An 11,112-nucleotide genomic window follows, 5' to 3' on the forward strand; every position below is an offset into this window, starting at 1 on the left:
AAGCAGAAAATACTTGATGAGGACTCACATTATGTGGGCAGTACTCAGTAGCTTGATAAAACGTTAGTCCTCGAGGCATCTTGTCATGAACAGTCAGACTGCAACACTTCTCCATCCCTGTATCAATAGCTTTGTTAATCATGTGCAGAGGGAAAGCACACACTCCTGAATACTTCTGTGGCATCGTGCAGTCTGGCTGGCTTTCGGCAAACACGCCAAAGAGAACCAGTTCTGTCTCACTGGTCCCGATTGCTTGAGCCAGCTTGGAACCAGGACTGGTAGCATGAGCTGCCTGCAAGACATTGAAAACTACAGCTTTAGGCATTGCGCTAAGACTCCTCTTCCGCTTAGACTGAATGCGACAATCCAAATTCAGCTCTCGGTACTTGCGAAGCTCAGTCTCTTCAGTGCTGAGCCGCACTATCCTAGTGTGGTATGATTTAGAGCTAGGATCTTCTCTTTGGACTGTCAAAAAGTATACAAACTGCTGGTGATTAAAGGAATACACATAGTCAATAAGGTATGTGCCTTGATACTTGGGCAGCACAGTTAAGGAGTGGAAAGGATAAGCAAACCCATCCAAGGTACTCTTCAGTCTCCGTATAGACACCGATTTGGGGCCGTATGTGTCCGCTATGGTTGCGCCGATGGTAGATGCAATATAAAAGTATGAAGCAGATGCCATTTCAACAACTACAGTTCTTGTGCCTAAGGGACTGGCCACACAGTCTGGACACTCAGAAGGTCTGTCCTGCTGAGATGAATACAAGCATGAGGTTTTCTCAATGAAAGCAACATCACCCTGTATCTTAATCTCATGCTGGAAACAGATGCCATGTTGAGAACTTCCACAACTGTAAAGCCAAGGTTCAAAAGGATCCATCACCAAAACTTTGTTGTCTGTGTTTTCAAAATCCACTGGTCCTTTCACTGGACAGAGAGTACAGATCTCACACTCAGTGCTGCCCCAGGGTCCAGTTACTAGAGTAGACAGAATTTTCAGTTCTGGGCTCAGCATGTAAATCTTGTTCTGAGCTGCAACAAAGATAACATTACCAGGCTCATATGTAACTATATTCTGGATAGCAGATGTTGCTCTGAATGTAGGGAAGTCATATTTCACTGTATAATCTCGAGTCAGGTTATAGGAGATATGTGGGCATTGCCAAGCCTTCCCAATGATTCTGATGGGCAACAGTCCGAGTGTGAAGCAAACAAGAAATGATATGCCCATACTAAGGAGGTAGAAGTAAAGCAGAATCCTGTTTTCAGAAGCTACCTCAGTTCTTCAGTTCTATGTGGCTCTGCAACCCATCCAGAATACTCTACCATTGCATTACAGCTGAAAAGGGGGAGAGAGAACATGGATGAGACAGAAATACAGAAATAAAAAGATAACATTTGTCTTTTCCCTTCGCTGAGCCTTTCCAAGAATTTTTTCCTAGCTATCATTGCATGGCTGAGGTTTCATACTGCAAAGCAATCCACCCCTAAAGATTTTCCTGCATGGAGGACTTGCTCCTAAAGGCTCACCACTCTTGGGTAAGACCTATGTAGATGTATGCTATCAGTAAGCAGTCATGTAGGGAGAAGCCCTGCTGATGTCAGAAAAGGAACTGCACTCTATGCAAGTTTGCATATCATACCATCTCTTATTTTTAGGTTGGTTCCAATGCCCTCCAGGCAATCTATGTCCACAATGTGGGATATATACAGTACTGTGCAAATGTTTTAGGCAGGTGTGAAAAAATGCTGTAAAGTAAGAATGCTTTCAAAAAGATATATTGTAATTGTTTATGTTTATCAATTTACAAAATGCAAAGTGAGCGAACAGAAGAGAAATCCAAATCAAATCGATATTTGGTGTGACCACCCTTTGGCTTCAAACCAGCATCAATTCTTACACTCGCACACTTTGTACACTTGCACAAAGTCAGGGATCTTGTAGGATTAGAGGCAGGTGTATGATTAACCAATTATACCAAGCAGGTGCTAATGATCATCAAATCCATATGTAGGTTGAAACACAGTCATTAACTGAAACAGAAACCGCTGTGTAGGAGGCTTAAAACTGGGTGAGGAACAGCCAAACTCTGCTACTAGGGTGAGGTTGTGGAAGACAGTTTCATGTCACAGGTCATCCACCATGGCAAGACTGAGCACAGCAACAAGACACAAGGTAGTTACACTACATCAGCAAGGTCTCTCCCAGGCAAAAATTGCAAAGCAGACTGGGGTTTCAAGATGCGCTGTTCAAGCTCTTTTGAAGAAGCACAAAGAAACAGGCAATGTTGAGGACCGTAGATGCAGTGGTTGGCCAAGGAAATTTAATGCAGCAGATGGAAGACACATCATGCTTACTTCCCTTTGACATCGGAAGATGTCTAGCAGTGCCATCAGCACAGAACTGGCAGAAACCAGTGGAACCCAGGTACACCCATCTACTGTCCGGAGACGTCTGGCCAGAACTGGTCTTCATAGAAGAATTGTGGCCAAAAAGCCATACCTCTGACATGGAAACAAGGCTAAGCGACTCAACTCTGCACAAAAACATAGGAACTGGGGTGCAGAAAAATGGCAGCAGGTGCTCTGGACTGATGAGTCAAAATGTGAAATATTTGGCTGTAGCAGGAGGCAGTTTGTTCACCGAAGGGCAGGAGAGTGGTACAGTAATGACTGTCTGCAGGCAACAGTGAAGCATGGTGGAGGTTCCTTGCAAGTTTGGGGCTGCATTTCTGCAAATGGAGTTGGAGATTTGGTCAGGATCAATGGTGTCCTCAATGCTGAGAAATACAGGCAGATACTTATTCATCATGCCATACCGTCAGGGAGGCGTGTGATTGGCCCCAAATTTATCCTGCGCAGGACAACGACCCCAAACATACAGCCAATGTCATTAAGAACTATCTTCAGCATCAAGAAGAACAAGGAGTCCTGGAAGTGATGGTTTGGCCCCTAGAGAGCCCTGATCTCAACATCAAGTCTGTCTGGGATTACATGAAGAGACAGAAGGATTTGAGGCAGCTTACATCCACAGGAGATCCGTGGTTAGTTTTCCAAGATGTCTGGAACAACCTACCTGCCGAGTTCCTTCAAAAACTGTGTGCAAGTGTACCTAGAAGAATTGATGCTGTTTTGAAGCCAAAGGGTGGTCACACCAAATATTGATTTGATTTGGATTTCTCTTCTGTTTGCTCACTTTGCATTTTGTGAATTGATAAACATAAACAATTACAATATATATTTTTGAAAGCACTCTTACTTTACAGCATTTTTTCACACCTGCCTAAAACTTTTGCACAGTACTGTAAAGTAATCTAGGTCATACAACCTGTCCAGAGATAGCTTGAGATAGAGATGTATATCAAAGGAGAAAAGGGTCTGGCCTCTTGTATTCATTGCACAAAGGGAAAAAAACTGGTTTAAATAGGGACTAATAGGCTGAATATTAGTTCATTGTTCAGGGTAGGAATCTGAGCTACAGGCAGAGCTGGATTAAGAGGTATGGCTGAGTCTTGTAGCTTATTCTACATGCATCTCAAGCATTTTATTTTTTTTAAATAACAAGCTAGTATGTTGAGCAGAATGAAAACTTGGTTTATGTTCTAATTAGGAAAAAAAAGTATAGTTGCAAGCCATTGGGAATTTGGGGTTATTGTTATATCTAGCGCTTCTCTAGAGCTTTGATTATACCAATAGAAATTGAATTCATTACCAGAGAATTTTTTACAGTTTTGAGGCTACTAAAACCAGCAGCCTGTGGGGCCGCTGAATACGTCTCTGGCTGCTGAGGTTTTCCTCCTGAGAATTTATCTCTGTCCATGAACCATGGCCGGGAGAGAGAAAAATAGGCAGCATGTGAGTGTGAAAGATCCTGACAGTAAATGCTATTTGAAAATTTGAAGTTCAGATGTTTTTCATTTTTAAATGGTTGAAATCTGCCTAGTCTAGGAATATAGGAAGATCCTCTCCAGCCCAACATCCTGATTCCCTAGCAGCCAACCAGATGCTTTTGGGAATCCCATAAAGGCAACAATCTCCTCTCCCTCCCAGCAATAAGCATTCATATTCATGCTGCCTCTGATCCTGCAGGTAACACTGACACTTGAACTATCAATTAATTTTCATTTTTCGAATCCTTTCTAAGCACCATCTTAATTAATAGTCACACTCACCTCCTCTACTTGAACATATTCTTTGTATCATCTCATTCATATATAAGCCTATATCCTATCATTTTTATCTTACCATCTAGGGCTAGCAAGCCTAGCTCATGGGTGAAAAATCTCTTGGACTATTAAAAAATAGTCCTTCTATTCTTAGTGATAATTACACTAGGAGGAGGAGGAGGTTGTAGGTTGAAAATTACAAACATTTTATCAATATTTATGTTTGCAAATGGACTTTTAAGAAATAGCTCATAAATAATCAGGATCCCTGGCACAGATTCTCTTTGTACAACATGCTTACTATCCATGGGCAGGTTAATTATTTTGTAGGGTTGCATGTCACGCTGAACCATAACTAACCACTTAGGTGGTGTTCAGATAATGCACTAGGCTAAAATGTGACTGGCTAGTTTGTAAGTCAATGTCTCGTGCGAATACAACCAGGGTATTACTTATAAATATGCATTGTGTTAACATGCACATATATGTGTGCATGAGAGGGAATCTCCACCCCTGTGTAAATATATATTCCCAAGTGCTGCTGAAAGGTAAAAATAGAACACGCAGATATTTTAAGTTCTTACTCTTTTTCTAGATACATTTCCATTAATTGTAAGATTCTATGCATATTAGAGAGTAAAGGATCTTGCAATTTTACCAGAATTTTCATCTTATTGTGAGTTCAATTTAGTCCAACTGTTTATGAATTTGGCAAATAAAGTACATGTACACATTTGTATTCAACTTCATGTATACTTTTAACATATGCACCTTTGCATGCACTTTTTGCAAGCAATATTCCCAAATGAAAATGTCCTATTTAGCATATTGTTCCATAATGTACACATCTTTGCATATATTATGAGTTTCACACTGTACTGCAGAATGTTATAAGAAATTAATTTTGGCATGCAAATGTGCTTAGGTACACCTATATCTTCATTGAAAAGATTTTTCATTGTCATTTCCCCCCCCCCAAAAGATTTAAAATTGGCATATGTTTCTAAAAGGTCGGATGACTTTATTTCTCATTTCTTCTTGACACATGTTTACTTTAAATGCCATGAAATTTACTCTCCACTTGATATAGTCTGAATCACTCAACAGTTTTCTTTCCGTACAGAACCAAAGAGTTAGAACTTGGGGCTGGGGCAGTGGGGTTACCTCTTCTCACATTATATAGCAGCATGTGTCTATTTGCCAAACAAACATATGTGTTGGGAAGCCACAACCTACCAGGGTCCCTTACAAGCCATACCTATGGAATATTCATCAGTGCAAACAGGCTGTTTGTATTTATGAAATATTTCTACCTTAAGACAGCTTACATAAACTTTGCTTATATAACCAACCTTTTAAAAACTAAAGATTCAACATCACAGCAAAACATCATCAGAGAACACAGCCAGTAATCCATACTTCTGTAAAGGGAATGCCAAGCAGTAAAGAGCAGGCTTGTTGTACTTGCCACCTGAATGACAGCCAGCAGGGCTCCCAATCCAATTTCCCAAATCCCACATGATTTTCAAATATCGATTGTCACGTGCACACAAAACTCTCTTAAACAATGAGGCTAAAACATGGAATATATGGACAGCACTGGTAAAAGTTCAGCCTCCCCTGTTTGGAAGAAGTGAGGAACTGAATCAGTGACTCTGATAAATAATAATATCTAATCGGAGGGCTCTTCATGCCACTTATCAAAGGATTTTACACTTTCTAGCCTAAGTGTTTATTTTTCCTGTTGAAAAACAGGAAAAAATGGTGGGAGGCAAAGATAGCCGCAACAGCCCTCCCGCCGAATCCAGTAAAACGAGCAAGAGCGATCTGGTAGTAAGACGCTCGCTTGAAGATCCCTAATAAGGGTTCCACCAGAAGGGAAGCCAGACTGGGATTACTCAGGCGCCGTCTTCTCTAGAAAGGCGACGGAGTAGAAAACTTCACCCTTTGGCGGGCAAGGGGCAGCGGGGACTTCGTTAACTTCACCAGGCTTGGGCACTTTTGGGAAGCTTTTCTGGTGCAACTGCCTGGTGTAGAGGAGCGTCGTCCTCCGATTTGCGCGCCCTTCGATTTTGCCCCCCGCTTCTTTCGTCTTTTTCCTCACCAAAGAAAACCCATAAATCAGAGAAAGCGATAGCCTTTTAAGTGGAAAGGCACCAACTTCTTTCTCTTTCTTGCACAGAAGTTTTACAGCTTTTAAGGTCAGAGTCTTCTAAAAGAGAGAACCAGCCTCGTCGCGAAGACGCAAGCCCAGAGCAACGTGCGCTCGCAGCTACGGCCAGCCTCGCCCACCGACAGGCAGCCCCCATCGACACTCCCTCGCCCGAGGACTCACCCGTCCACTACCGTCGAGGCGGACTCGAGCACTTCAGCGCTTGGCAGATACCTGGCCGGGAAGCTCCTAGGAGAGGAGGCAGAATCGCGACGGAATCGGGCGGAGACACAAACCGCCGGGCGGGGCCAAGGTCGTTTCCCCTCCTCCTCCGCCTCCTCCTCCTCCTGAACAGCGCAGGCTGTCCCCATTGCGTTGCCTGTCTTCTGCTGGAGGTAGCCTGGGACAACCTGATTTAAAAGCGCCCTGCTTTTGCTTAGAAAGCCGTTGCTTGCCCCCCTAACTCGGACCCGCTAGGGCTGTGAGCGGGAGTTCTTTCTCCCTCGGTTCGGGGCCAACCCGAGGTCCAGCCAGCACTCGTGTCTCTCGCCCGAGGCACGATTCTGACGTCAGCAAGAGAATGTGCCATTAAATCCGAGATAAGTATTTAGGCGCTGGGATTTCTTCAGACTTTCGGCACGCTCCCCCCCACCCCCAGTACGCACAGCCATATTTCTCTTTCTGAGAAGAGAATTGTTCTCTGGAGATGTATACTGAGGCTCTAATTTCTACCGACTTCCTGGAATTGAGAGTTGGAGGAAACAAGCTAATTAATCCTTGCTCCTTTCTAGCCCAAAATTGCTCTATCGAGATTACTCTTCAGAGGCGGGGGGAGTAATGCACTTTCTTACCTTGCAGTTCACATGAGCATCAGAATACCCTGGTAACCCCAAGATTTCCCCTTGAACACGCTAATTCCCGGCCCGCATTTTCGCCAACCCTTTGAATTCCAGAAAATAGTCAGGTTTTCCTGCTTGATTAGTGATAGAAGCGAAGCGTGTATACTTTATTCCACTTCACATGCTGTTTGGAAGGACCCCAAAATTGCATATGTTGACTCTTCATTTCATCAGTGTCCTCAAAATTGATTTTCTCTTCTCCCCCCCATACATTTTGTTAGCCAGCTGGGTCAGGAAGGGTATTGTTACCCCATCAAAAGATTGTGGTGATGCAGCTAAGGGTCCTTCGTGGAAAATGATGACAGGACAGGATTTGTCACTGCCTGCCGTGAACAGCCAATATTAGTCTTCCCCTGTGGTTAAGATGAGCAGGAAGAAAGCTGAAACAATGCTGCAGCTCATCTCTGATTACAGAAGCCCATTAAGATCAGTAAGTAAGAACTTCCTGCCCTTTCATGAAGCCCAAAATTATCTGCTTAAATCAGGAAGTGAACTGAAAGTGTTCTGAATCTCCTAGTAAATCTGACTGAATGATTTGCAGATTGACAATGATTTCAAATTCCATCTGATTTTAGGGACAGCAACAACAGGAGTTCAATAAGGCTGCTGTAATTTTTTGAAGAAAATCAGAAGCAGTTTTTTCCCCCCTGGGAAAACTATGAGTTCTGTTTGGAAATTCCTAGGCATGCATCCTCAGTGGTCCTCTTGTCTCAATTTCCAGTCAAGGCTGCAGCTGAATGTTTCCTGGACCTTTTTTTTGTTGCTGTTTTTGGTGCCTTTGAGTGCCGTTGACTCCTGGCGACTGCCTGATTGGCAACATTTCCAGAAGTGGTTTGCCCTTGCCCGCTTCCCAGGGCTGAGAGAGAGTGACTGGCCCAAGGTCACCGAGCCGGCTTTCATGCCTAAGGTGGGACTAGAACTCACGGTCTCCTAGCGTGATGCTTTAACCACTACACCAGACTAGCTCTCTTCCTGGAACTTGCTACCTACTGAACCCTTTCAGAAGTGTGCTACAAGTGGATGGCATATTCCCTGTTTTGGATACCCTTTATTCTTATAGTGGAACTCAAAGCTAAGCCTGGTAGCCTGAAAACTGCCAGCACCTTGCTCTGGGCAGCCTAAGTTGCTTTTCTGCCTGGTACCGCTGGCCATGTTAATATTATTGGAAAAAGGATGGGGGGAGGATCCTAGGGTTGGAAGGACCTTGGAGGTCATTTAGTCCAAACCCCTGCCCAGGGCAGGAATCCTCAGACCTTCCTGGACTAATGGCTGCCCACCCTTTCCTTGAAAGCCTCCAGTGACGGAGCACCCACAGTTCCAGGAGGCCGGCTGCTCTGTTGCATAATGGCTGTCACAGTCAGGAAATTCCTCCTTAGTTCAAGTTTGGGTCTCCCCATTTAAAGCTTCTACCTGTTGGTTCTTGCCTTACCCTGGGGAGCTATGAAACTAAAGCTACTCCCTCTTCCCTGTTACAGCCCTTTTTGTATCCGAAGACGGCTATCATGTCTAGCCTTCTCTTCCTTAGGCTAAACACGCCCTGTTTGTTTAATCATTCTTAATAGGATTTAGTCTCCAAGTCCAAGAAGGAGTTAAACAATTTTTTCTACTCTTATCTTTTCCACCCTGGCACAGCCTAGCACAGAACTGTGACAGCAGCCAAAGTTTAAACCTGAGAATCTGACTCCATATGGCAGATGCTTGATGTGGGACAACCGTACCGTGTCGCCAGGCAAACACTGTCATATTCAAAAAGGAAACAATTTGCAGCAATGGATTGTTAACATTTATCATTTCCAACAACTGAATTAGGGTGGTTGTTTTACAAAGGGGCAAGCAAGCAACATGGCCAATTTGAGGGGAATTATTCTGTTTATAATATAATTCTCCATGCCTTCTTTTTTTCTCCTTTTCTTCTTTATTTGTATTATTATTAATGCTGATGTATACCTACTGTGTGTATGCATATAAGTACTTTGTATTTTGTGTCCTGTTAATTAATTTGATATAGTAAGTAATGTTTGAAAGGGAAATGTGCCTAAAAGGATATGAACAATAAAGGCAATCACTACTTCTTCAGCCCAAATACTTACAGGTTCTCTTTCAGATGTGGAGCTGATTGGAGTGTATGCAATACTATGCAGTAGTAAGGTAGGGAACATTGGCCTCCCACCAGGTAGCACACAAAAAAAAATAGAAGAAACTTTTTCTTGAAGTTCTTTCACATTTCCCTGAGAAGCATGGGTGTGCATTTTTCAACTGAGGTTTGAACATAGCCAGAATCGTATGACATCTAAAAAACCAATGTTTTGTTATATAAGGCAAAAATGGGAACCCATTTTCTCCAGATGTTGATGAATTAAATGTTCCAGCATTGGCCAGCAACATTCAAAGTTCTTTATCCTACCACTAGCATAACCTGCCATGGATTGAACTCCACTTGATCAGATGCATGGACTGTTGTCCTCTGATATAGTTATATATAGCCGTGGGTTGTGAGGAAGAGGAAGATAGCACGTAATGGAAAAGAGCAAAAGGTATTGTGGAAAGTATGGATAATGGCTTGGTGCATCTATCATACTAGGCCATAATGTAGTTTCTTTGTGTTCTAGGTTGTTGTATGTGTTGGAAAATATGGGGTTGCAATCAAGCTTGTCACAAAGGGAGGGGCAGCTTCGCTGCAGCCTAGCTTTGCTGCTTTGCGTGGGAGGGGCTCGGAGCCTGCCTTTTTTATTTATTTATTTTTATTTATTTTATCAAATTTCTCCCCCCGCCCATCTCCCCCCAATGGGGGACTCTGAGCGACTTACAAAAACATTAAAACCATAAATATATATAAAATACATAATACATCTAAAATTTAAAAACAGTACTAAAAAAGGAAAATCCAAGAAGATGGAAAATCGGACTGAGGACAGCCGGCCACTATGGGGCTAGCCATCCCCCTGCTTCAAGTATTCCCTCCCCATTCCAGGCCAAGTGACAGAGCCAGGTCTTCAAGGCCCTTCGGAAGGCCAGGAGTGAGGGGGCCAGTCACACCTCCGGGGACAGAATGTTCCAAAGAGCGGGGGCTACCACAGAGAAGGCCCACCTTCTGGACTCCGCTAATCGAAGTTCTTTTACTGAGGGTGTCCAAAGCATGCCCCCTCTGTGTGATCAGGTGGGACGGGTTGAAGTCATAGGGGAGAGGCGGTCCCTTAGGTAACCTGGTCCCATGCCATGTAGGGCTTTAAAGGTAATAACCAACACCTTGAATTGGACCCAGAAGCAAACTGGTACCCAATGCAGCTCGCGGAGCAACGGTGTTACATGGGCCCTTCTTGGGGCTCCAAAAATAGCCTGCGCGGCCGCATTCTGGACCAGCTGTAGCTTCCGGATACTCTTCAAGGGTAGCCCCACGTAGAGCGCATTGCAGTAGTCTATCTGGGAGATAACAAGGGCATGAGTGACTGTTCGAAGGGCATCCCGATCCAGGAAAGGGCGTAACTGATGCACAACCCGAAGTTGTGCAAAGGCCCTCCTTGCCACAGCTGCCACCTGCTCTTCAAGCAGGAGCCGTGAGTCTAGGAGGACCCCCAGATTACGCACTGGGTCTGTCTGGGGCAGTGGTACCCCATCCAGCACCAAAGATGACAAAGTCCTGGATACACAGGAGCCATTAACCCACAGCCACTCCATCTTACCAGGGTTCAGCTGAAGCCTGTTGTTCCCCATCCAGACCCTTACAGCCTCCAGGCACCGAGAAAGGGCAGTCACGGCATCACTTAATTCACCTGGGATGGAGATGTATAACTGTGTATCATCAGTGTAGTAATGATACCTCATCTCATGGTGGCAGATGATCTCACCCAGTGGTTTCATGTAGATGTTGAAAAAGAGCAGGGAGAGAACCGAA

The 11,112-nt window shown here is 44.0% G+C and overlaps 1 protein-coding gene across 1 annotated transcript in view; it reads right to left on the minus strand.

Annotated features, from left to right (window-relative positions):
* The window catches only part of MST1R (macrophage stimulating 1 receptor), a 58,621-nt gene extending 51,976 nt beyond the window's left edge, over positions 1–6,645 (minus strand). Inside the window, exons 1-2 of the mRNA XM_088133992.1 lie at positions 6,505–6,645; positions 29–1,342 (exon numbers count right to left, since the gene is read on the minus strand). Of these exons, the coding sequence (XP_087990118.1) occupies positions 29–1,234 (1,206 nt within the window). The 5' untranslated portion in view covers positions 1,235–1,342; positions 6,505–6,645. The remainder of the gene's footprint in view (positions 1–28; positions 1,343–6,504) is intronic.
* Positions 6,646–11,112: the final 4,467 nt, after the last annotated feature.

This window comes from Python bivittatus, unplaced genomic scaffold (assembly GCF_059951505.1).
Source record: "Python bivittatus isolate LINGU-HERP-01145 unplaced genomic scaffold, Pbiv_v1 ctg000080_np1212, whole genome shotgun sequence".
NCBI lineage: Eukaryota > Metazoa > Chordata > Lepidosauria > Squamata > Pythonidae > Python > Python bivittatus.